We start from the raw sequence: 26,184 nt of genomic DNA, 5'->3' as shown, positions 1-26,184 counted from the left end.
TGACTTGCAGTCCTCAATATCTAATTTATTATTTCATCCATGAATGTACATTATGCAGCCATTGCATTTTATGTATGTCATATGAGCCCTGAAGGAGTGCTAGCCTCATCTGCAAAATAACAATAAACTGGGCTGGACCCTGCTTATGCATGAGCTTTATTACATGCTCTGCAGAAACTCGGTGTGGCTTTACTTACCACAGGGCGTCTTTAGAGTACATTACAGTAAGTCCATATTAGGCTCATTAAATTTATGAGATCATCTTTCTTCTCTTTGTTTCAGACTAAAACAGAGAGAAAAACATCCTGCAGTGTTAGTAAATCTTAAGACGCTGGCTTGGTGCTTATGGAGTAAACAGACCTTCACCCAAACTGTGGCACAGTCCAGACCACTGAGAGTCCAGGACTGGCTGAGAGTAATATTTAAATTTCTCTTAATTATATTAAAAGTCATATTGAAATATGTCAGTGAAGAAACTACCCCTGTCGTGTGTCCGCATGCATTTGACTATCAAATACTGGAGATCCACACTGAAGATCCCCTCATGTCCCTGCAGTTTCCTCTGATTAACTGTGTGTTATTATGATGATGACAAAATCAGTAGAGTCGAGTATGAGAAGATGGACTGACATGCACAGTGGATACTCTGTTCGAAGCTTTTTATTGACCTGGATTGATTTTTAGTTTAAGTCCCTTGCACCAGCATCGATCAGAGCCAAGATTTCATTTCTCATTTGCCTAAAAAAAAACATGTCACCATCGGAATGTAGTTGCTGTTGAACAGAAGATGAGGTGCCTGCGGCTCAGAACGCACTGCACTGCTGCCTGCATCACTTCTTAATGTCCCATCTTTGGAGAAGTCATTTTATGTGCATAATGAAGCGGCAAGTCTGACAGTGGTCTGAAACAAGCGAAGGGTGCACTTTCACTGCTCTGCAAGATATGCGAGTGTGTCCAATATGATATTTTGTAACCATGTGGAAAGAAAACAGTCTAAATGTAGCTTTTGTGGCCTGTTTATTATGAAGATCCTCCACCTAGGTGAGCTATCCCACTAAAGGAAATCAGTTTTAAAGCAGCCTGCAGGGAAAGTATTCTGGGCATAAGCAAAGAGGGAAAACATTACGACATGTGAAGCAGCTTGTGAAATAAACGTGACAATGAATCTTTTTGATTTTGTCTTTTACGCATGAGTTGGAGGTGCAGGAGGTGGGAACCTCAAGCCGTTTGGACATTTCACTGGGTGAAAAAAACAGAAAAATTTGAAACTTTATGGGTGGGGCTTGGTGAGAGGAAAGAGAGGGAATGGAGAGGGAAAACAGGGTGATGTGTGTGCTGCGAATTCAAAGCTGGGTGGGTCTACAGTGTTTCACATTCCCAAATAACTCGCGCGCCGTGCGTTAAAGCGCTTTCAGGTAACGTTTCTCCACGTTGTTTACATTTTCACGACGTTTTTTTTCCCTATGAACCAAATTCTGTGAAGTTCTCTCCGCATGGTGTATGTGTTTTTATGGTTGTAGAGAGCATATGAGTGAACCCAGTCGCTTTGAAGATTTATATGACTGACTGAGCGCAACAATTTTTAAAAGGACGCGCAACTGCACGATATCAAGAATAACGTAGTGTTGAGTAGTCTGCGGTGTTTCTGTGTGGATAATTAAGGAAAATGTGTGTTTTTTGTTGTTTTCCGTCGTCGTATTCTCGCGCTCTTTTCAAAGTTGTTTATAGTTGGGGCCTGTGTGTGTAACGGAGCGGCACCCATTTGGGAATGCCCAAATGCCGTCTAAACAAATGCGCCTTTCTTGCCGACGGAAACAGTTGAAAGCAATGGAAGATGAACCGATAAGCAAACGGATGAGGTTTAATGGGTTGTTTCAGTCCGAAAAGAGGTTTTGCAATAAAATGCTCAGAGGGGTTAAAACCATAGAGTTTGTGCGCAGGGACCAGAGATGTCTCTGACACCAGATGTGCGTTATTAAAAAAATTGATTGTCTGGGGCCAGTTTGGACTTGCATGCAACGTCCCCCTACTCCTCTTTCTGTATTTGGTCTTTCTGTAGCAGACCATATCTGTTTGGGACTTCTGTCTGAGTGCGTGGTTGTGAATTGATACTCCCTCGTGTACGAGCCTGTGTTATTTAAGTATGTGCTTGGAGAATAAATAATGGTGTGCATCCTTCCGCCTTTTCCCTTGTTATCAGTTTTCAGAAGGTCACAATGTTGATGCTGGCTGGAATCGTCGTTCTGCACATTACTACCATCATCCTGCTTCTGGTGGCCACCATTGATAATGTAAGCGGATATTATTTTGTTTTTTCTTTTCCATTTAACACAAACGCCTGTGCTCAGGGGAAGAACAAAAGGTTTTTAATGTGACTTCATGGATGCCAAACAAAGGCTCCTGCACACTGTTTCAGAGCAAATGCACCTCAAGCAGCATGGAATCTGAGCCAGGCATGTGTCTGAACCACCTGGAAATACCCAGGAGTTAAATGTCAAAATATGTGATTTTTTTTTCTTACCACCCACAATGATGCAAATCTACAAACCTCCACTGAGTCAGAATATTTTAAAAAGCTGTTGTAAGAAGACACTGAATAAATTTGCTAAGAGATGATGTCAGACAAGTTTATAAATTGTGTTGCTATTAAGTCTGCTATTAAGTCTCCTGTGTCCTAAGGCTTGGTGGATCACGGACTCGATATCAACCGACTTGTGGGGCAAGTGGGTGTTGACGAAGTCAGAGTGGCATTACACCAACCTGATAAACTACCCAGACGGTAAACTCCATGGATTTCTTGAAGAACAAGACTTTTGTCAAAACTAAGTCGACATGAGTTGATATAACAGCAGGGATGTATAAAACACAGGATGAATAGGAAGCTGTCTGCAACATCTTCAGCAATAGAATCGTGAATGTTAACGGTATTAATAGTAAACAGCAGTTCTAATCTGTATATATGAAACTAGACTGTGCTAAAAGGTGAATATTGTGTTATAGTTGACCCATGACTCACTGTGTGTGTGTGTGTGTGTGTGTGTGTGTGTGTGTGTGTGTGTGTGTGTGTGTGTGTGTGTGTGTGTGTGTGTGTGTGTGTGTGTGTGTGTGTTGTCTTCCTGCTGCAGAATACCTCCAGACGGTGCAGGCTACTTCGGTGCTGGCCTGTATTTTTGCCACCCTGGCCCTGTTTGTGTTTGTGGCTCAGCTGTTCACCCTACCCAAAGGCCAGAGGTTCACCTTCACTGGCATTTTACAGCTAATCGCCTGTAAGTATCCTGGAGTCAGATGTTACACTTGCAGCTATGAGAAATATTGATTTCTATGTTTGTGTCTTGTAGCTGAGATCTGTACTTTTCTGTGGAAGGTTTGTGTTGAATGTCTGGTCAACCAAGGGCAACAGGGCTAAGAAACCTTGGTAGATTTATACTTGTACATAACTGTAAATAATCTGATCTGATGCTACTAAAGACAAAACTTCTAAAACTAGTGAACTAATAAACGAATTCATTTTCTCTTAGAGAAGCTGAAGAAGCAAATGAGTAAGTTGAGGTGTTTTATTCTAACTGTAATCATAGGTAACATGATACAAATCAGCCTTAGTATGCGTCTGCATGGAAGTGTTCAAACAAATGCTGAATCAGATATGTTAGACGATATTTCACTCATTCAGGGTAGGAAGGTTTTACTAAAACCTGCATTAGCTTTTGACCCACTAATCAGTGTAAAGTCTCATGGCGGAAAGTCGCTGCAGTAACTGTTGGTGTCTCTGTATTTACTTTAGGTGACTGCAAATCAGACTTAATTCTACCAAACGGAACATTTTCAAAGTTTACCCAGTTTATAATGTCACAGATAACCTTTTGGAGCATGCTGCTTCTGCTAATCTGAGTAGAGCTACAAATAAAGGTCATTTTCATCATCAGTTGCATTTTCTGTGTAGTATCACAGAAAATAGTGGATTTTTCAAAGCCCAAGTCAGCATCTTTAGGTGTCTTGTTTTTTTTTTGTTTTTTTACTACTTTACTATCATGCACAGAACACATCAAATTCTCACATTGGGCTGTAACTAGCAAATATTTGTCATTTTTGCTTTTAAAAGTACTAATTATTCAGTTTTACTACAGAGACTTTATAGTATGTTGTGGGGAGATAATGGGAAATGAAGGGACGTTGTGGGTCAAAGTCAGCACCTTTACTCTGAGGCCACAAGAGCTTTATGTGTATTAGTGAAAAGCAATTACTGTGTTTTTATAAAAAATGCTGTCAAACGTTTGAGATCTTATGCTGTGGGTTAATTATGGATTATCACTGATCGTGCTACAAGTGGATAAGAAAGTTACACAAAGTCCAAGTAATAGGTTTTTGACATGTGTTGTCCTGAGTTTAAGTCTTTGACAGAAGAGCAAGGTGAAACTGTCATGTTGCTCATTTCACTGAGATTGCAGTGGAGCCGTCTGCTGCAACATCCTTGTTCATGAGCCTTATCTCATAATAGGAAAAATAATTACTTTTTAATTGCCTTGTCTTGGCGTATGTAACAACACTCTCCCCTTCTCTCCCGCAGGCCTGTGTATAATGATAGCTGCCTCGATCTACACGGCCGAGTTTCACACCAGCGAGTCGGAGGGAGGGTACGGCCACTCCTACGTCCTGGCATGGATCTCCTTTGTCCTCACCTTCCTCCTAGCGATCACCTACCTCGTCCTGCGGAAGAAGAGTGAGTGAGAGCATAGAAGGAATGAGGGCAGGGCTCATGTTCCTCTGACTGTGGGGAATTAAAGAGTAGGATTTATTTCAAATGTGGAAGAAAAGAGAAAACAACTTTGCTGTACACCATCTACAGCGAGGAACATGGGGAAACGTTCAAATGCTAACACGAGCCATTTGTTTATATTTTGAATATTATGAATTGAAATGGATCACATGCTAACATTACATGAAAGGCGGAAACTTTTCCTTTTCATAGATTTCGATTTCTGGCACAGGGCACAAAAATAGAGTTTTGATAAGGAGTGTGCGACCTCAAACAGTGCTAACTTCACAGCAGTTTACCCATAAAATAACTAACAAATCAGGTTTTTCTATCAACTTTTAAATAGTAGTTACATATAGATCCATCAGTGCTTTAAAGGGAACAGTTTGACATTTTGGGGAATGGTCTTGCACGCTTTTTTGCCGAGCGATGACAACGCTGACACCACTCTGTCTGTCTGTAAAACATGAAGCTACAACCAGCTGCTGGTTTAGCTTTTATATCACTTGAAAGCTCACCAAGTAGTGCCTTATGGCTTGTTTATTTAAATTAGACCAAAAATAAAAGTGTAAAAATCACAAGTTGTGGTTTTGCAGGCAGTTGTGCAGGAATATTTCTAAACTGGGTGCAAAAAAATAAGAAAAGGAGGCGGTAGTAGATGGATTTTGTAACCTGTATACAGTCAGACAAGCTCTTTTCACATTTCTAGTCTTATTACTGAAGTTAACTGGCTGCTGGCTGTAGTGTCATATTAAGCATACAGACTGAGGAGTGGTATTGAAAAGCAATGGAGTCTACGCTTTTAAAGTTATGGTAAAATGTAAATATCCTCAATAAAAGCCCTCGTGTGATATTGTAGTTAAAAATATTTTGAAGTTTGTTATAATCATGTTATGAGGCTGACAGTTACTACTGCAGCTTTCCAGAGTGGAGGAGTGAAAAGAAAATACTGTATCTGAGAAGGTACAGCATTTTGGCAAAACTACAGCAATCCTGTTGTAGCACTTGAACAATCAGGAAAGACAAGCCTTAATTTACAGTACAAGTAGTTTTATTATGTATCATTATTCTACAACTGAAGTATAGTGTATCCTTTTTTAAATCTATGTACATTGTAACCATTATATTTTTGTAGCATTTTGTATTGACTGTCTTTTATTAACCTTGTCTGATTTTGTGTCTGTATTTGGCTGCTATGATCAGAAAAGTACATGCATTTGTACAAGTGAACAAAAAGTGAACCAGGGATGGAGGACAATGGTGTTTCATTTCACCATGATACAGAACTATGCAACAGAAGGATTTGTTTGTTATTTACATTGGAATTTTAAGCCATATCGTTTATTAATAAAACCAAATATAACACAAAGCATTCACGTTTTATCTATTAAACAGCTATAGACACAATCAATTCTACAAGATCCAAAACGGGTCACTTTTACATCATAAATACACATATGAAGGGGCCTAATTTTGTAGCCTTCACTCAAACAAGAGCACACAGAAAATTAGTCTTTAAGTAACATCCTGTCAACAAAAATCTTCCAATCACAGTAAATAAGGACAACAGGAAGAAAATGGAATTAGATTTTCACTGATTTCCAAACCTGCTCGGTGACGATAAAGTACTGTATTGTGTGCATTTCTGCGAGTGCAAGTTACAACATTGGAGGTTTGAAAACAACCCTTCTTCAGGCCTTACAACAGACCCAGTCAGAAACCGGAATGTTCCATTATATAAAGTATCGTTCCCAGAGGAAGTGAGTAAAAACTGGACTGCACTAAATGCCTTGCCCAGACGGTGTGATGCGCTCCTGCACCACCAGGTGGAGAAGATGGTTCTGCTCAGCAGTGAGAAACGGCCTTGAAGGGGGAAAAAAAAAACATGCAAATCCATAATCAATGTGGAAAATTAAGAATAAGAAGCAGTAAAACCATTTGTCGACCCCATTATATGATGGAAATGAACATTAGTGGATGCTCACCATAGCTCAGTCTGGAGAGACTTGAGGGACTCTGTGTCTTTCTCCTGACACGCCATCTGCAAAACAGATTTGCTGTTACACACTACACTAATAAAAACATAACTGCAGATTCAGACGACCTTGTCAAGGTCTCAGTCTTATTTTCATTTACAAGGATAGAGCCTGCTCATCCACAATGACTCTTGATGTGAGCTTCTTCTCATCAGGGATATTTAAGTCATAAGTAAACCAATATTAGTTGTCCCATGGGGAAAGTTACACAGAAAAGTACAATACCAGTGACACCATGGCAAATGCTGCAACTAGAAAAGATTCATTTCACTGCCAAAGGAAGACAAACTCCAGAACATTAATCTCTGCCATGTGAAGGCCATGAAGACCATCATTTTTCCTGTACAATGCAGGAAGGATCAGGAAATCCTGCGAACTGAACCAAGTATGCGGATGATAAAACTCACCACTACTGACTGCAGGAGCAGGAAAACATTCTCAGGCAAGAAGGTCACTGCAGGAGAGGAGAAGTACTCACTCACAGGATGCATGATACATTTTTTGAAGAGAACATATACAATCCACATCTTTTGCACTAAAATAGTTTAATACTGGGCCCTTCTACCTTGGCTGTGAGGGTCAAAAGACTCCCATGCATATCTCTCCAGAGTCTGGGCATGTTCTGGTAACAACTTCTGAGGTGGAGGCTGCTCAGAAAAAACACCAAGGTAAGACCACTAAAGTGTTGCCGCACCAAAAATCCAAACTTTTTCCAAGACATACAGAAAGTATTGTAAAGTTGTGGGATACATAATCAATATTGTTGTGTTGCTGATGTGGAGGCGTTTTCTTCTTTTAATGCCCAAAACTCCACTGTTCTGCTTTCAGACGGTTCACTGCTCGACCAGATGATGGCTGTTTGACACTGAAGTACTGCCAAATGTTTTCATGTTGCAGTGTATCTGTAGTAAAAATATTTGCACGCAGTACACAGTGTGTCGTCCCCGCCTCCTATAAAACCCTGCTGAAGTAGATCTTTTACATAAATGAGGTGAATTAATACAGAACTGGTGTAACAATTGTTATTTTCCACTTCACTGAACTGACAGAGACGCTTTTCTTACAGTATACTGTCTTTACACATAAAATTGACATTCTTACCTCAAGCAGCATTAGCAGCAGTACTCTGGATATCTCACATTTTGCCACAATGTCCAGAAATGCACCTTTTTACAAGAAAGTTGGGATACACAAGAAGAATTAAGACAGTTAATTTTCCATTTTGGGTTCTAATCAAGAGTAATCATATAAAATCCAACAGTATTAAAGCAGAAAGTCATTCAATCATCCTGGGACCTTGTTTTTAAATCTGTTTAAATATTCCACTTCTTCTCCGGTTTGAAAAATCCTCATACGCTGGTGCTTTTGTTTGTGAGATATGAGATGCAGCAACCAATAATAAAATTCCTTTACAATTAGCAAGTTTTCGTGAGATAAATCTGCGGATAAAAGCCTCACCAACAGGGGTGGTGGTGCCTGGGAGCTGCAGTCCTCTCTCCTGGCACACCAGCTGCATCTCTGTGAACACTGATAAAGCACCATCATAGTCACCTGCAAATACACAAGAATTAAACAAACTCAAATAATGGAAAACCAAGCAAAAACCATACATGCATATGAAACTACAAAATCAGAGGGGAAAGGGCAGACTGAACTCACGGGTGAGAATTTTACACGTGGCCATTTCTCCCATCGACAGCAGAGCTTCGATTGGTGTCTGTGTCTGTAACTCTGCAGCCCTCTGGTAATGAACAATAGCCTCTCCTGGTCTGTTCATCTCCTATTGAAGCAGGCAGCAGAGATGAATGTTGCAGGTCATTTGAATTACATACGCTAAAATAAAAAAAAACCTGCATAATTTAACTCAGGGGACACCTTGAAGTTCTGATCCCAAGTTTTACCTTTAGTGCATTGCCAAGTTCCAAACACAGGCTGGCTGCCATCACAGGCTGGTTCATCTCAATGTAGACCTGTAATTCATTGGTACATCAGCATTCACATTATAGGAATGTAGTCCATAATTTACTAAGGTTGTTCAGAAATCCCATGTTCATCTCTCAGATATTTTCAGAGCACAAATGTCATGTCCTAAAAATAAATAAAAAATTTAAACCGATCTACTATTATGTACCTTGATGGCAAAACTGTAGCAGTTTAGTGCAGCCTGAAGGTGTTCATCGAAGCCAGGGGCCTGCAGCGCTCTGTTCTCCTTCTCCGATGAGAGAAAGAGGCGGGCAGCATCGGTTAATGCCAGGGCCTCTCCAGGAGCATTAAAGAGAGTCTGCTCACACCTGCAGGCAAGACATTGGAGACGTGTAACAACAACAGATGCACCACTGTCATCACCATGAATGCTACAGTCTCCCTCTGGGCCAATTAGAGCCACCTCTGACCATCAGAGATGAGTCAATGCTGGCTGGACTTTATGAAATCATCTAAATGACTGGTTATTACATTTTAACATGGCAAAGGAGCTTTCTGTACAGACGAATTAGTATTTTTTTTAAATAAAAACAGAGAAAGTACTTTATTACAAAGAGCATATCATTTAATTTAATTTAAATGAAATACTAGCTTAATATAAACAATCATGTTGAGCATTATTGATCCAACTACAGTGCTGCACTTTCTGTGTCAAAATCTGATCAGTGGTATCTGAGATATTTCATGCAGTGCATGTAAAACAAAAACCCTCCAGTTTATTTCCAATTTGCCCCAAGTCAACCACAAGAGCATCACTGAAGTCAGGCATTGATTTTGGGTTCAGGTTCCTCTGCACCAAACTAAGAAAACCATTACTTCATTGACTTACATACAAACTACCAACCCATAATCTCTAACTGTTGCTACCAAGTTGGAGGCAGACTTTAAAATATGGTGCTCTATTGTATACTGCAGTGTAAAAAAACTACCTAATTTGGAACCAAGTGATCTAAATTAAAAGCTGACAAAAAACACAAATCAAAGGTATATACAGTAAAAACATATGGACATAAGGTAGTCCAATAACACCAAACATCCACTCACCGAGCCATAGCCAGGTTACAGAAGGCTGCATACTGAAGACAGTCCTGCTGCTTCAGCTCCTTGGCCAACTGACCTGAAAGCACAAGTGAACATAGAGAGATAAATGTGAAGTAAACGTGAAGAAACAGTCTGATGACACTGATTCTCCATTAAATTCATGAAAAAGGCTGGAATTATATTATACAAAACAAACTAAAAAAATCAAAAACAAGAGGCAGGGAGGAAGAAAGAAATAAGAAAGAAATATAGTTAAATAAACCCCCCAAAAATCCATCCATTCTCTATACACCCACTAATCCTCATTAGGGTCGTGGGGGGCAGGAGTCTATCCCAGCTGACTTAGGGTGAAGGCAGGGGACACCCTGGACAGGTAACAGTCTGTCACAGGGCTACAAAGACAAACAATCACACTCACATTCACACCTACGGACAATTTAGAGTTACCAAGTAACCTCAGCATGTTTTTGGATAACCATCTTATTAAAATATATACACACACAAATTTCATTTTCTCCATTTAATTTTACATGGGATCATGCATATAGTTTGGACTGTTTGATTAATCCTTCCATAAGTGGGTCAAAAATGACTCATATAAGAATCAATATGTTTTTATGCCATTTTAGTCATTTTGGTTAAGAATAATAATTTGTATTGTTGTTTGTATTATATTTTTGTCCATGCAAGAATGATTTCATGTTTGAAATATGTCAATTTTTCCCTTTGCAACAGATTTTGAACATTTTGATAATTGAAAACGAAGGATATTACACAGAGCAGCAATAGAAGAATGTCGATGTCCATTTTGTAGACATGTTTCCACTCTTTTCCTCTAACTGTTGATGCTCTCTGTCCATTTGCACTTCATCACCTCTTGTATGATATTACCAGTGATTAAGAGCTCAGGGGAGTAATACAAACATTACAATTTTTTTTAAAAAGTATTAAAGGTAACGTAAAAAGTTTAATGGTATGATATCAAAAACATGTTTTTCGAGGAACAGCTGGAAAATGAAATAACTTTTTATTACAAAGATATTGCTAAAGAAAGACCTCACTGGGTCATTTTTGACCCACTTTATCTACAGGTTAAGGACATTTACATGTGTATAACAATGAAATGCAACGTTATTTCACATGTAAATTCACAGTATTTTTATATACACATATATATAAATTGCATTGACATCGTGTACATTTAAAAATACTGACAACTACTGTAAAATAAAAAGTGACAAATCCTTAACATGACAGCTGCATTTTTACAGTGTGGGGTCATTCCTTATTACTGTTTCTGACTTTCAACAATTTCAGGGAAGCTTTCATTTCTGACAGTATAAGGCCAACAGATGAAGGCAGACACTCACCAAACTGCTCACTCGCCTCCGCTACATTGGGCTTTCGAAGAAAACGTCTGCAAAAACGAAACACCAACCTTTCAGTCTTCTAAAGGGCAGTATTTCGCTAGTTAGCATAAATTCAATCAATTGTGAAGATGCTAAGCACAACACTGAATGTGTGCTTCCCTGGTTTTAGTTAGCTAACAGCTAGTTACGGTTAGTTGACGACTTGGTGATAATTTTTTAAGGATCTGCATAAGACAGTCAAAAACTACCAATATGATATCTTCATTAGCCAGTAGTGGACATGTAAACAAAGGTAAGACACATATGACAATGACAGTAATGACACTAACAAGCTAATAGGTAAAGCTAGCTTAGCCTAACAGCGCTACCTGCGTAACGTATCTGCGACATTCGAGTCAAACAACGTTACGTACTGACATTATTTCATCTTTCTTTTTGAACTCGTGTAATTCAAAACCTTACTTTTTCAGTTTATTTGACACAGCTCGGTATCTCGCCAGGAAATCGCCTTCAGCAGCCATGATCAACGGAGAAACACAAACCAAACCAGGAAGTCCAGCTTACAGGAGTGCTGCCATTGGCTCGAAGAGTCCGTGTCTCACAATTTCATTGGCTATTTTACGCAAAGCGGTGGCGCATGTATAGAAGGAAATAGTCAAAGCACACGTTGCAAAAATAAAGAAATTGCATCTATAATGGAGACAAGGGTGGCAGTACGGACAAATTTAATGCTAAACAAGTAATCGTTATTTAAGGTAAATAGGATGCACCCGACCGACTGCATACTTCCACTTCTGATCACCAGATATGGTCAGTTTTAATTTCAGGTCCTTTTCGGGGTGATAATAGCCTTGCTTATCTTTAAATTGCACTAAAGTTATATTACTGAAAAGGAAATGAAAAAAGATGCTTCTGAAGGGACAAGGTACGTTTTATCCGTTTGATTCCTGGCTATAAAAGACACAAGCAGAAACAAAAAATCAAGCCGTTTTTTCATTTTTTCGTTTTGAGCAAAAAACAAAAAAAGCAGGAAAAGGTTCGTTTTTTCGTTTTTTCGTTTTGAACAAAAAACAAAAAAACAGGAAACGGTTGGTTTTTTCGTTTTTTCGTTTTCACCCCCAAAATGAAAATATGACTCCATATTTCGTTTCATTGGTGGGCGGGGCTTCGGAGCCTGCCAGTGCACAATAAAGCCCCTGCCCATCACAATAAAGCTCTTGCGCTGGCATTCATAGACAGACTGACTTTCATTGTATTGCCTGCCCCCACTGCACTTCCCCTAACTCTAAATCAAAGCAAGTCGTGTACACAGTAATGACAGTCATAACCAGTGGTGTAGTCTAGTTTTTTCTACTGGTTATACTCCAACCTCATAAACCAAAGCCAGGTCAGGTTCTCATATATGTGCGCGTGCACTCACATGTCCACGCGCGCGCGCACACACACACACACACACACACACACACACACACACACACACACAGCAGCAGCAGCAGCTCCTTTATTTCAAACTACCAATTAGATACTTATAGACATTATAGCGTCAGCAGCTCCTCCTCCTGCCATCAGGTAGACCTGATGTTTCCTCTTCATCAGGCTCCCTTTCCGAAATGTTAACCTTAGCTCCAGCTGTAGTGTTCCCTAAAGTGGCAGTATTCACAGGACAAGCAACAGGCTTATTAAAACACTGAAATAGTTTCATTTAGCTTTGCTTTCTTATTCTTATTTTTTCTCCACTGACTGATGTTGGGTCATTAGAAGTTCTAGACTCATGTCCCTCTTCTTCTAAGCCAGGGGTATTCAGCTAAAATCCAGAGCGGTCCCGTCAGCAAAGGTCCAGAACATCATAATGTCTAACTTGAGTTACTGTGATATATGCTGATGTAACCTGGTAGTTTTATTAGAGTCTGCCTGTAATCAAAAACTGACCGTCAAATAAATTCAGTACGGTTCAAAAACATTTTGACATTTATTAATAAATAACTTATATGTAACTGTATATCTTAGAATAAAGTGCAGAACTTAAAAAAGCATGACTGAACAACCTGAATCAACTTCTATACATCTTTAACAATACATAAATCTCATAAATGTAAACATTTGAACACTTTTACATTTTTGTCTGTCTCATATCACTCCCCTAATATCTCTGCTGCTTAATGGGAGAACTGAGCTGCTGCTTGTTTGAGCCGTTCTCAAAACATATTTTGATTATGTTCATAGTTGAGAAAGCTGCCTTACAGCTGTTTGCTGAGCCAAACATGGTCAGCATGTGACCACAGTCTGTCCTCTAGAGATGTATAAGGCACAAAAGATACGACTCTCAGAGCCGATGCTTTGTAGTAAATCTGAAGAGCCGACTCCTAACGTATTTAATGGAGTATGGAGTTTAACACTGTCCTAGCAGAAAACATGTTACTGGATCCTAGATTAAAGAAGCTTGCCTTCAGTGGCAACAGAGCTGTTGATGAGAAACTTCAGAGAATATGAGCAGCAGTCTGACACCTCCACCATTAGAGGACCAAGTGGAGGAGGAACCTCAAACTTCTGCTGTGTGGAGCCTCTTTGATGGAAGAGCTACAGGAGATGATTCAGGAGAAATCCTACAGCTGATGTGGTAATGGAGGATCATATCTAGAGGAAGCCCTCATCCAACCAGCAGACGACCCACTGAGCTGGAGGCAGGACAAGGCCTCAGTCTGCCCCACCTGGTGAAGGTGATGGAGGAGAGACAACTTCTTCCATCTGAGAGAATCTTCTCAGAAACACAGCAGATATTCACTGAAAGAAGAAATGTATCAGCCCATCCAAGCTCAGCCATCTGATTTTTCTGAATGTCAGCCTGCTCTGAGGACATTTATACTGTTTGAATACTGAGTCTGGTTCTGTTTCTGTTCTGGTTCTGTGGGTTCATGTGCAGAGTTTTGTTCATTTATTTTTTGTGCAAAAAAGTTTGGTTGAAATAATAAACAAAAGCAAGAATACCTGTTTTTGTAACAGAGCAAATGTACAAAATGAGTCAATTATAAGGCTTCTCATAAAAACACTGAATGAAAAAGAGTTTGTCAAAACACAAATGATTCATATTTGCCAGGTTAGGCAAAAACATGAGGCTACAAAGAATAATAAATTAGGAGCCATTTGGGAGCCGAAAGAACCGGCTTTTCTTTGGAAGCAGTGCCAAAAGCTCTCTGAAAAGAGCTGAACTTCCATCACTACTGTCCTCTCTGTCCCTCATCTCTCAGCTGCTTTTTGAAGGCAGAGCCGCGATGCGATTCAGCGACGTCATTGGCTGAGTAGCGTCACGTGGGATGCCTGAACTCGTACATAATTGGTCTGTGCGTTTCTGAGCCGATAGACCAATGATAAACACTGGAAAGCTGCACCCTGCACCGGTAAAATAGAAGCGACCTGTCAAATTTACACCCGTATAGACGGCGTCTGGGTCCGGATCCGGACCGCGGTCGGCCTTTAGTGAGCCCTGTTCTCAGCCAGACACCTTCCCCTGTCCCATACAGCTTCACCGCTTCCTGACACAGAGAAAAGTGAACGTTATGTCAAAAAAACATAGTAATACATGTGTTTGCGCATTTTTAAGTGGTTATATGGAAATTCGGGACCTTTTCTAGTGGGTATAAGGCGTATACCTGCGTGTTTACACCCCTGGGTATACGTATCTTTGCGCATTTTTAAGTGGGTAAACAGAAATTTGGAAAATTTTCTAGTGGTGGGGTGTATACCTGCGTATCACGTAGACTACATCACTGATCATAGCTACATGTATGACGTTTGCAGCAAAAAAAAATAAAATAAAAAACGCGTGGAAATCATTTTAATTTTCAGAGTTAAGATGGATTAAATGCGCTGTCAAACAGCGCTGAGTGGAGCGGCTGACCGGACCAAGACGGCGGCCGTATTTCTCGCTGCACAATACCCCGAGCAGCGTTGACCTGACCTGGCTTTGGTTTATGAGGTTGGAGTATACACACTAGAAAAAACTAGACTACACCACTGGTTATGACTGTCATTACTGTGTACACGACTTGCTTTGATTTAGAGTTAGGGGAAGTGCAGTGGGGGCAGGCAATACAATGAAAGTCAGTCTGTCTATGAATGCCAGCGCAAGAGCTTTATTGTGATGGGCAGGAGCTTTATTGTGCACTGGCAGGCTCCGAAGCCCCGCCCACCAATGAAACGAAATATGGAGTCATATTTTCATTTTGGGGGTGAAAACGAAAAAACGAAACAACGAACCGTTTCCTGTTTTTTTGTTTTTTGTTCAAAACGAAAAAACGAAAAAACGAACCGTTTCCTGCTTTTTTTGTTTTTGCTCAAAACGAAAAAATGAAAAAACGGCTTGATTTTTTGTTTCTGCTTGTGTCTTTTATAGCCGGGAATCAAACGGATAAAACGTACCTTGTCCCGGAAGTATTTAATGTGAAACAGAGGAAAATTTAGTATATCCCTTTTGATCATGAAAAGGAAAAACGGTCCGTGTATATTTTGGTAATTGGATTTTCCGTTCTAAAGCAGGAAAAAACAAAAACGAGTGGTTATTTGATTTTCGTTTTCAAAGGCAAAAATTAAAATTGAAATACAAGGCGTTTTTCCTTTTCACGATCAAAAAGGGATATACGAATTTTAAAAAATGCTTTGATTTTCATTTTTAATTTACGATAACAAAAAATAAAATAGACCCTTTATTTGTTTACAAACATTGTGACGTTTTTTGTGGGCGGGGCTTATGCTGGAGGCAAAAGCGGAGCGAGAAGTCAAGCAGGACTGGGAGTATTTAGTTTGCGCTGAGAGTTTGCACTGCAAACTCGAGCATTTTTAACCCGTTAAACTTAAGTGTACCGCCGGCGGTACACTTCCTAATTTGCATAGGAATTTAAAGAATGTTCGAAGGCTGTAAACGCGATTATATAAACAGTATACGCCGATGGAAAGCTTAGATTCTCATGAATCCGCCGATACAAACCACTTTCAGATGTGATTACCACAGCGGGTAATATAAACACATTTGTCCGACAAACAACATCCTTTCTCTGTACACGGCTTTAACGTACACAGCGCGACTCACATTTCCGGGTTCATTATTACACACAGATGAAAATATTCCACAAAAAACGGCCATAATCTAACCTTGGTCATCCAGACGACACAAGCCAGTAAACTATTTTGTCCAAAACATGTCTTGAAGTCGGTATATAATCCACGAATCGGTCGTTTTCAAGGAAATGCACCTCGCGATGCGCATCCAATATGCCCTGTATTTCTCGTCATATTTAACGGGTTATTGTTTTTGATTGTATTTTTTTCTGTCTTGTTGTGTCCTTGTTCTTATGGTGTGTGTATTTGGACCCAGTGTCTGGAATAAAGCTGAATTTACTTGAATTGAATTGAATATTTTTTATTTACAAATAGAATATTAGCGATTTTTTGTACTGAAAATGGCTGGAATTGACTGCAGCTGATCGTCTCTGTCCAGTCTTTTCGCCTCAGTGCATTTAACCACAACTGTCTTCGTTCCCTCTGAGCACGAGTGTTCGGTGGAATCCTATAAAACTTTAATTTGCGTTCGCCAATGTCATTCCTCCTATTCTGGCATCCAAAAACACAGCAGGACGACATTTTAGAAAAGTTAATAGAGCCTAGTCCCTCAGTCTTTCGCCTTTCTGTCCGGCCGCGGGCTTCCTCTTTTGCCTCTAGCTAAAGCTGTGACGTCATTAGTGACGTGAGTCATAAACGAAAAAAGGTCAGTTTTTTCGTTTTCTGAGACCGGAAGTGGTCATCAGCAAGGGTGGAGCCAAACAGAGTACGGTGCATAGACTGTAAATAAATGTTGTTGTTTTTTTTGTTAGTTTTCATGGTCAGAATGAAAGATCAAGTGGCCGATCTTAAAATAAATCAATATAGATTTTTTTTATTTATTAACTTTTGCATGCAAGGGGGCGTGGTAACCTGATTGACAGTTTGTCTGGAATGACTGACAGTCTGGAGGATGTAGCCGAGACTCTGCTCTCCTGGATTGGATTAATTCTGATATGGTCACTGGTGGTTTATCGGTGAAGAAACAGAACCTTTTCCACAGACACTTTTCCTGCCTGTTGGCTTGTTTTAACCATTTTGCTACCTTCAGCGGATTCTACCAGCAGACACTGAAAGTTCGGTAAGTAGGCTAAATGTTTATTTTCTTATCGGTACCGCTTTTAATGCACTTCATATGCAACTTTCGTGAGAGACAGCAGGTCCGATTTGTGGCACTGGCAGTGAGCAGTGACACTTTTTGTGGCACCGCTGCGGTGCCACGGTTAATGCCACTGTGCAGTGACACTTTTTGTGGCACCGCGCCGGATGCCACGGTTAATGCCACTGTTTGGGCGAGATGCCACTGCCACAGTGACACTTTTTGTGGCATCGCTGCGGTGCCACGGTTAATGCCACTGTGCAGTGACAGTTTTTGTGGCACCGCAGCGGTGCCACAGTTAATGCCACTGTTTGGGCGAGATGCCACTGCCCCAGCGGCATTTCCAGTGGCCTCTGGAGATGCCAGCAGAGATGCCACGGTTAATGCCACTGTTTAGGGAACATGCCACGGTTAATGCCAGTACTTTTACCGCTGTTTAGGCGAGATGCCACGGTTAATGTCACTGTTTAGTGGTCGGTAACTGGCGGCCCGTGGGCCAAACCTGGCCCGTCAGGAATAATATCTGGCCCGCCAGATGATTTTGAAAATTTGATTTGGCACGGAGCCAAGCCAGTCTGTCACCGCAACACGAAACTCGCATGGTTGGCTGCTGCCGCGCATTTCCGCGTTTGCGCTACTGGTCGGACACGGTTGTACCAGCCAGATTTCACTGAGCAACAGTGTGTGCAAAACATGTGTGTGTCTCGGGAGTCATTTTTAATACATCTGTGATTAGAATTGAGACGTGTGTAGAGTGTATCTCCACTTTTGGAAGCTAAAGTTGTTAGCAGCAGCGTTAGCAGCAGCGGTAGCAGCGTCCTTCTTCTTCTCCTTCTTCTTCTTCTTTTTGTTTTATGGCGGTTGGCAAAAAACTTTAGGTTGCATTTACCGCCACCTTCCGGTAAGGAGTGTGGGCCAGGAAGGCCCCAGCATTCAACATCTTCTTAAACTCTCCTAATTAACCCAGTGACACGAAGAAACGTCAGCAGCTCTTTATATACATCGAACGTAGAGTCTCTCTGCAAAACAGTCCCCAAAGAAAAGATTAACCCTCTATTCTCCAGACGTCTACTTAAAACTCTTCTTTGCTGTTCATACTTCCTGCATCTCATCAAAACATGCTCAACTGTCTCATTCTCCTCACAATTTTCACACTGCCCCGTAGGATGCTTTCCAATCAGTTTCAGAGTACTATTCAATCGTGTATGTCCAAATCTCAATCTCGCTACTACATCTTCTTCCTTCCTTGCCAACAGACCCCCAACCCCTGGCCCCCTAATCTTCTTTTGAAATGAATAATAAAACCGTCCCTTTACCTCCTCATCCCAATCTCTCTGCCATTCACTCTCTAACTTCTTTTTAACTATGCTCTTAATTTCAGCCTTGCTGTACTTAATTTGAGAATCCACCATCTCTTTTCTTGTCCCTCTCTTTGCATAGGCATCTGCCAGCTCATTCCCTTCAACTCCTATGTGTGCTGGTACCCAAAGAAAAACTAATTTTTTTCCAGACACGTTTATTCGATAAACCACTTGTAATATATCATATACTATATCTTGCCTCGACTCAGACCTCATATTTTGTATACTCATTAATGCACTACTGGAATCAGATGCTATAACTACTTGCATTGCCGCACTTTCTTCTACCCAGTGTAACGCAAACAAAATTGCCACTAACTCTCCCGTAAACACTGCTATATTATCATTTACCCTTTTAAAAACTCTAATGTCAAGACTTGGAATAACAAAAGCAATCCCAACCCTCCCATCTTCTAACCTTGACGCATCTGTATATATTGATAGCCAGGAGGAAAACCTCTTGTCTATATATCCTGTTACACTACTACTACTACATTTCTTTCCCTGTAGCTCAAGATCTACATCAGGCCTTTTCAATATCCATGGGGGGACTACAGAGATCGGAACAGCAGGACTAACATCCATCTGTGCAATACCAAAGTCTCGAGCTTTTCGTCTACTTATCCACCCAAAACTGTTCAGCTCAGCTCGCTCCCCTTCTTGACAACTACATAACAGTTTTAAACCTGGATGATTACTTTTATGACCCCTAAGACCTGCCCAATATGACAACAGTAGCTGGTAGCAGCGTCCATAAACAGCAGAAGCCGATAAATGTGGGCGGGACAGAGTCAGACCAATCACGGCTCCACCCTTGCTGATGACCACTTCCGGTCTCAGAAAATGAAAAACGGGTCTTATTTCATTTCTGTCTCTTACTTATTTTATTTTTTGTTTTTGTAAATAAAAAATGAAAATCAAAGCATTTTTTAAAATTCGTATATCCCTTTATGATCGTGAAAAGGAAAAACGCCTTGTATTTCAATTTTAATTTTTGCCTTTGAAAACGAAAATCAAATAACCACTCGTTTTTGGTTTTTCAATACCTGCTTTACAACGGAAAATCCAATTACCAAAATATACACGGACCCACGAACTACGGATTTCGTCCACTACATTGTTGAAATATGAGAACTTAACCTAGGCTATGTAGTTACAGTTGTTTTGTGTTATTATATATTTTACTCTGCTACATTTAACTAACAGACATAGTTAGCAGTTACTTTGAAGATTCAGTTTTTACAAACATGATATGAGTATACAAAACATTGCACTTTGTTGAACAATTAATAAAACCCCTCAGCAAAGTGTAAAACAATCCCCTTCAATCAGCTACAACATTAAAATGTTGCAAAAATGTTTGGAAATCAGTCAGAACAATCCAGTAGTCTGTTTGGTTAGTTATTTTAATACTTTGGGCACATTTGTTGATACTCTTGTACATTTATTATTTATATATTTTAAATGCAAAACCTTTATTAGTACCCTTATTGAATATTTTCACATTGTGGTTTTGCTACTTATACTGAGGTAAGGAATCTAAGTTATTCTGTTACTGTTGCGTATGACATCAAAATAGCAAAGCAATGATACATATTACAGCTGGTGATATAAACATTCTGCTGAAACAAGTGTATTTATGATTCAAAAGTTTTCGTAAACACACTCGAACACGCCTTCATCCTGCTGCTCTGTAGTTTGCTCCACCTGTGGGGGCAGAGTGGAAGACATCTCATCAGTTACATGTTTTATCTCAATGCTCCATAATTTTTTTCACTATTAACATCACATGTGACAAGACAGCCAAAGTTTACAGACCGTTTTTGGGGGGTTCTTTTTCTTTGGTTTAGGTTTCCTCCGGTCTGTTTCTCTGCTGGCAGCTGAGTGGTCCAGAACATCGTAGATGGACCTGGGTCGAGTCTCAAGACTCTAAATATTAAAATGAAAATATGAATGCAGGGAAGATCAGGGATGCAAAATGGCATGGTAGAATTTAATCTGGGTGAAATTTGTCTCTAAATTCAGATGAGTAGAAAATGGCTTACAGCATAGAAGGAGGTAGACTGAGTTGCCATTACATCTGCATGAGTTTCATCCATATCTTCTTTTTTCTTCTCTTCTCTGTTGTCCTTTGGTTTTCTGCTAGTTTTCTGCCTGTCGCCACTTTCAGTCATCTTCTCTTTCTAAATATGAGAGTGAAATTGACACAAAAAAATCCACAACAACTTCGTAACAAGCTGAATAACACACAAACCGAACTAAAACGCATGTGGATTTTCTTGTGGTGCAGTTTTACTTCGTAACAGTTCCGTCTCTAGATTTGTGTCTTGTGACTGGACAGAGTTTATTACTAAATGCTGGAATTTATTCCTTTGTATGTAATAATCTGGATGGAGAACAGTGTTGGCCCAAGTCTAGCTATGAAAACAGCAAAGTCACTGACAGGATGATGTAACACTGAGTGTGTACTGCCTTGTAGAGGAAGTTTCTGTTTCCCATTTTGTTTCAACCATTTCAAAGGCAGCACTAAGATCTTAAAGGACCAGAACTGAAACTTGACTTGAATCAGTGTTTACATTAGTATGATTGAGGAACTCAGTGAGAGATGTCTCTGTGCTGTTGTGAGGACAAAAGTCCTGAAAGAGCTGGTAGAAAAAACTTTTTTTTTCATTACAGAATGCAGGTTAGAAAATCTTTGTGGTAGCAAGACACTAAAAAAAGAAGCTTGAAGAGTTCAAAATAGTCGGATTTGTTGGCTTTACAGCAAGTGTGTCTCAAGTGGAGAACACTGCCAACAATGGAAACTGAACTTAAACCGAAATTATCTAGGCTTCATCTTTAAATTTTCTGTGAATTAATGTTTTTAATCCATTTCAGAACCTACTATATGTTTTAAGTCATCACTTTTTTTCCTAAATCCTACCGTGACAGTGTCAAATTCTTTGTTTTGTCCAAACCAGTCGTCCAAAAGTTCAAAACATTCCATTTAATATCACATAGGACAAGAAACCAGCAAATCTTAAGAACTTGGAAGCAGAAAAAAGATGATTAATCATATATATCAAATAACTGCCAATTCATGCACTAATCTATTGGACTCTTAATTGAACATTGAAAAGAGACTTCAGTCATCTGCAGCATTGCCTGTCAACATTACGTCACCGACAACACCACAATGTAAGCGCTAAAGCAACACTTGAAACACTCTATTTGTTAACTCCTGCCAGGTTACCGCCAGGGCACACTTACCCAATATCCTCTGAAGACATACACTGAGCCGATCACACTGAAGATCAACATCACACTCGTGAAAGTGGCCACAGTGATGAGTTCGGTGTAACTGAACATTTTGGGTTCCTTGTAGCCTTCAGCTGGAAAACACACAAATTCAGTCAAAGTCAGCCTGAATGCATCAGAACAGCAGATGAGAAACTGCAAAAAAAAAACAACCAAAAAAACACAATAGTATCATGTCTGCAATGCATATAGGCACCACACTTGAGCTTGTTTTATGGTACTTATCCAGGTTGTTTTCTCCTGACTAGATCCTTGCTTGTGTTGTATCTACTCTCAGATGTACGTTGCTTTGGATAAAAGTGTTTGCTAAGTAAAAAATTGTACAAATTGTAGGCTGACTGATAAACTCCTGATCTGTCAAGTCTCATCTGCTGGGAAAATATTCGAGGTCGATGAAATTTTTTGCAACTTTTGATATGTGTAGTAATAACAGGAGCTTCAGTAGAAATCAACTGGACTTCGGAATTTATCAAGCACCTATAACGCAATGATAAAGTCTCTCCTCAGAAAATTTCACCATCGTTAACATCTTGAGTCACTCCTGACATGGTAGATTCACATCCTTTGTTGTGTAAACTCGCAAAACCCATCACCATGATTGCTGTTGTTGGTGGACCACCTGGTTTCACAATTTACATCTTGAGGCTGTGAGTCCTGGTTGTTAATGGGTCATTAGTCATGTGACCTGGAGTGACTATAAATTCTGTAAATCACCATCAGTCAGTTAGAACTGAACAAGACTCTTGGAAGAGAGGTAAAATGTCTTCAAGAACCTACAAGAGAAGTCCAGTTGATGACCTGGATGATTGAGAATGTACTCAGAGAAAAGTGCAGTAGTTCTTAATCTGGGGATCTGGACCCAAGAGAAATCTGAGGGCTAAAAACATTTCTTTAAAGATAAGAAAAAAATATCTTTTGCAGCTCAAAATGATTGTTTTTGCTTTTGAAATAGAGAATATGTATTGTTCAAAGAACAGGAAATCACACAGAATCTCCTTTGTGAGCTAACTAGTGTTCACAAACTGTAGAAAACTTCCTTGGCAGTATGAAGTGTTTAAATAATCAACTTACAAGACATGGTTTATGTGACTTTATTTTGAGCAATACTTAGATTTTTGGCAGGATCAGTTTTATTGTCAAGCAGGTTTTCGCATATGAGGAACTAGACTTGATGTTTTAGTGCATAACATTAAATACTAGCATGTAAAAAAGAAAGGGTTGTCAGTCAGTATATAGCGTTAAAAGACAATTAAGGAGCAAGTGTAGCAAAAACAAGAGATTATACGTCATAAAAAACTTAGTTTGTATATTGTAAAAGGCAAAGAGTCACACAAAAATGGATCCCATAATTTACACTAATAGTCCTCCTCTCTGCAGACAGCAATCCCTAATCTGCTTCAACCGAAGTGCCTGTCAGGTGGTCATCACACTGACATAATTTATATAACATTGTGAAACTAACCATCCAATTAGCACCCACAAACACTAGTTCTGGTCACCTGTTGATTGAGAAAGTGAGCCGAGCCTGAACTTACTTTTAAAACTTGCTAACGCAGTTTTTCTGCATGTAAAATCTAGTAAATAAATGCTGCTTTCTGTCCAAACATTGCCCACCACCCACACCTTGTTATCACTTTCATTCTACGAATCTGAAGCAACAAAAGCACTGAACTGCTGCAATGAATCTGTTTCATAAACTGATGGTTGACAACTTAAAAGAAAAATCCAACAGAAAATGTCATAATAAGGTGTTGGGCCACCACAAGTTACCAGAGCAGCTTCAGTGTTGATTGGAACTGATTGTCCCGTTCTCTGAACTCTACCGGAAGGAAATTTAAAAAGATATTTCCTCATTTGATGTTTTGATGATGATTGTGAAGAGCACTATCTATGTCGGTCCAAAATCTCCCATAGACGCTCAGTTTGGTTGAGATTTGGTGGCTGCAAAGTTCATAGCATTAGAGCTTCACATAATTTTCATCAAACTCTTCAGTGATCTGTCATGATCCATCGCTGGGTGTCATCACTCCCTTCTGGATAGAACTGTTTCACATAAACGCTTTATTGATTTGAAGGGACACTTCCCTCTAAGAGGACATGTTGACCCAAACTATGCCAGCAAAATGCCGCTACAGCATCACAGAGCCACCTGACCCCCTCACTTAAGGTTTTTTCCTTTATTTTGTCTTCTCTCTGTCTGTCACAGTGCAGATCTTTTCTCGCCACAATACTTTTCTGCTGAATAACAGCCCTGAAATCCTTTTCAGTTTCATCTTTCATTCTTGTGTCCTTTTTTTGGTACTCACCCCTCACTCGAACAAAAAAGGACACCTTCGCTGTTTTATACTGGCAGTTGTATTCTCCTGAATAGGTCAAATTTTTCAGCTCCAGTTGCAGGTTTTCTGTTTGTGGTTTGACATACGTAGAATTAACATCACAGCGGTATATCTCTCCCTGAGGAATGGAGCACCTCAAGATGTCTTTAGATTGGTTTGCTGGTTTCTCTAACGCACAGTTAATACTGAGATCTTCACCTGCAAAGGCCACAAAGATGGTGTTCTCCAAGCGCATTTCTGTAAGAAGACACAATGGACATTAATATTAGAGCTGAAATGAAATAAATCTGATCCATTTTTGATGAGTTCATAAATTGTTTAAATCATCATTAGGAAAAAATACCAAATGTGTTGGTTCAAGTTTCTCACATCTTTACTGATTTATATCAGTATAAAGTCAAAACAAGACATTTGAGCAGTTCACACACCCATTTTTACTATTTTCTGACATTTATAGTCTAAGCAATTCATCATAAAATCAAGCAAAAGCAAATTCAGTTAAATATGATGGTGCAGAAACACATACTGGGTTAAATGTGGCTGCAAACCATCAAATATTTACGTTCGTGATCCAGTTTTATCAGCCTTAATGAGCATCATCTCACTGAAATACATGTCAGTCAGAGGATAATTTGGTTGCCTTACTTGGTGCATCCATTCCTGAACACACAGAAGGGAGAAAAAATACAAGTATCCAAGTAAACATGAAGAAAAGGTGCCGAATCTGCTGAGAATCCATGTTGCGATTTATGAGTTAGTTGGATGTGTATATGATCTTCTGATGAGATTGTGCCGTCTGTCTCTTCAGCACTTCTCATTTTCTCTTGATGAATAAACTGTAACTGAAGGATTTCCTGTTTCTGGCAAAACCAACTTCCTCAAAATGTTTCTGGACACTGACTCACTGGGGGCCAAGTGATAAAGGAAAAGAGCTCAGTTTGGTTACGTGACAGTTCACATTAAAAACAATAAAACAACTCAAAGACACATCCAAAACAGAACGGTCCCTCATTTTCTTTGAATATTTGTGGTTGCAGTGTGGTGTTACGTCAGCTTCTTGGATGTGAAGCAAAGTGCAATGTTGGCTTTCCTCCACAGAGAGACAGTGTTGGAGAAAAAAACAACGAGAACCACGAGTGCACGTCTCATCATGTGGTTTTTAAATGGCATAAGAAAAGGAAGGCTCATGCAGGGAGAGTGAAAATGTGTGTGTTTGTGGCTCGAATTCAGCTGAAGGTGACAAATTGCCTGCTGTTAATGTGTACCAGCTGTCAATGGTGGTGTGACTTCTTCACCGCTGTAAACTCTGCTGAATCGTTCTCCGAGGCTGCCAGGGGAGACGTTCAGATGTTAAAATGCAGCAGTTTTTGTGATTCAGCCACGTGTGTGCGTCTGTTTTTCTTTCTGTCTCTACGCCTCCTTTTTTCTTTCTCCACCTGACTTTTTCACTTTTTATTTTCTCTCTGGCAGAATTGGTGGCCAACTCTGACCTCACCTCAGCCACAGCATGAAAACAGACTGAAAGAGCTGGAATAACATCTGGATACCACTCAATAAAGAAAAAAAAATCATTCCATTTTATATCCCGTCTCTTACTCCCGTCCTTCCCGGGGAGTAAAGTATACAAATCTTTTACTTACTACAAAAACACAGAAAGATTAGCACTCGGGCTCAAAGAAACACGACACAGAAGAACACTTTGGTTAATAATTGCCAAACTTTATAACAAGATTAAGTCACAGTGTCTCTTTTTAGCTTTAAATGGACCGGAGAGAAAGCAGGTGATTGTCTTTAAAATATAGTGGATTAGACATGTA

The 26,184-nt window shown here is 39.8% G+C and overlaps 3 protein-coding genes across 4 annotated transcripts; 1 reads left to right on the top strand and 2 right to left on the bottom strand.

Moving 5' to 3' along the window:
• Nucleotides 1–1,273: 1,273 nt before the first annotated feature.
• emp1 (epithelial membrane protein 1) lies at nt 1,274–6,125 on the top strand. The gene is made up of 5 exons (XM_022214324.2): nt 1,274–1,415; nt 2,201–2,291; nt 2,680–2,779; nt 3,126–3,266; nt 4,565–6,125. The coding sequence occupies exons 2-5, from the start codon at nt 2,217–2,219 to the stop codon at nt 4,723–4,725; spliced, it is 477 nt and encodes a 158-aa protein (XP_022070016.1). The 5' UTR covers nt 1,274–1,415; nt 2,201–2,216; the 3' UTR covers nt 4,726–6,125.
• On the bottom strand, nt 5,787–11,785 carry f8a (coagulation factor VIII associated). The gene is made up of 12 exons (XM_022214322.2): nt 11,646–11,785; nt 11,184–11,230; nt 9,817–9,889; nt 8,921–9,080; nt 8,691–8,759; nt 8,449–8,569; nt 8,248–8,340; nt 7,891–7,955; nt 7,355–7,436; nt 7,197–7,243; nt 6,739–6,794; nt 5,787–6,616 (listed from the first exon to the last, which is right to left on the bottom strand). Exons 1-12 carry the CDS (start codon nt 11,702–11,704, stop codon nt 6,535–6,537), a joined length of 954 nt encoding a protein of 317 aa, XP_022070014.1. The 5' UTR covers nt 11,705–11,785; the 3' UTR covers nt 5,787–6,534.
• An 8,337-nt stretch (nt 11,786–20,122) lies between these two features.
• si:ch211-243a20.4 (uncharacterized) lies at nt 20,123–25,807 on the bottom strand. Of its 2 annotated transcripts, none has more exons than XM_022190655.2 (6): nt 25,013–25,807; nt 24,338–24,604; nt 21,984–22,105; nt 20,780–20,917; nt 20,553–20,663; nt 20,123–20,441 (listed from the first exon to the last, which is right to left on the bottom strand). In XM_022190655.2, exons 1-6 carry the CDS (start codon nt 25,104–25,106, stop codon nt 20,379–20,381), a joined length of 795 nt encoding a protein of 264 aa, XP_022046347.1. In that variant the 5' UTR covers nt 25,107–25,807; the 3' UTR covers nt 20,123–20,378. The 2 variants fall into 2 exon arrangements, with proteins under 2 accessions (XP_022046347.1, XP_051801810.1); XM_051945850.1 differs by having other exon boundaries at nt 24,566–24,604; nt 25,013–25,804.
• Between the last annotated feature and the right edge of the window lie 377 nt (nt 25,808–26,184).

The sequence above is a fragment of the Acanthochromis polyacanthus genome, chromosome 3, assembly GCF_021347895.1.
Source record: "Acanthochromis polyacanthus isolate Apoly-LR-REF ecotype Palm Island chromosome 3, KAUST_Apoly_ChrSc, whole genome shotgun sequence".
NCBI classification, from domain to species: Eukaryota; Metazoa; Chordata; class Actinopteri; family Pomacentridae; genus Acanthochromis; species Acanthochromis polyacanthus.
This window is presented reverse-complemented; position numbering and strand designations above follow the sequence as displayed.

Bases quoted from the DNA above. Each gene is read 5' to 3' on its own strand.
- emp1 (XM_022214324.2), top strand. From the start codon at position 2,217: ATGTTGATGCTGGCTGGAATCGTCGTTCTGCACATTACTACCATCATC. The intron at 2,292-2,679 runs GTAAGCGGATAT...CTGTGTCCTAAG, and splicing joins TGGTGGCCACCATTGATAAT to GCTTGGTGGATCACGGACTC. The intron at 2,780-3,125 runs GTAAACTCCATG...TTCCTGCTGCAG, and splicing joins CCTGATAAACTACCCAGACG to AATACCTCCAGACGGTGCAG.
- f8a (XM_022214322.2), bottom strand. From the start codon at position 11,704: ATGGCTGCTGAAGGCGATTTCCTGGCGAGATACCGAGCTGTGTCAAAT. The intron at 9,890-11,183 runs GTGAGTGTCTGC...TTGTGCTTTCAG, and splicing joins GGAGGCGAGTGAGCAGTTTG to GTCAGTTGGCCAAGGAGCTG. The intron at 6,795-7,196 runs GTGAGTTTTATC...TCTGTTTTGCAG, and splicing joins TGCTCCTGCAGTCAGTAGTG to ATGGCGTGTCAGGAGAAAGA.
- si:ch211-243a20.4 (XM_022190655.2), bottom strand. From the start codon at position 25,106: ATGGATTCTCAGCAGATTCGGCACCTTTTCTTCATGTTTACTTGGATA. The intron at 22,106-24,337 runs GTGAGTACCAAA...TGTGTTTTCCAG, and splicing joins CTTTTTTGTTCGAGTGAGGG to CTGAAGGCTACAAGGAACCC. The intron at 20,918-21,983 runs GTAAGTGTGCCC...TCTCATATTTAG, and splicing joins ATGTCTTCAGAGGATATTGG to AAAGAGAAGATGACTGAAAG.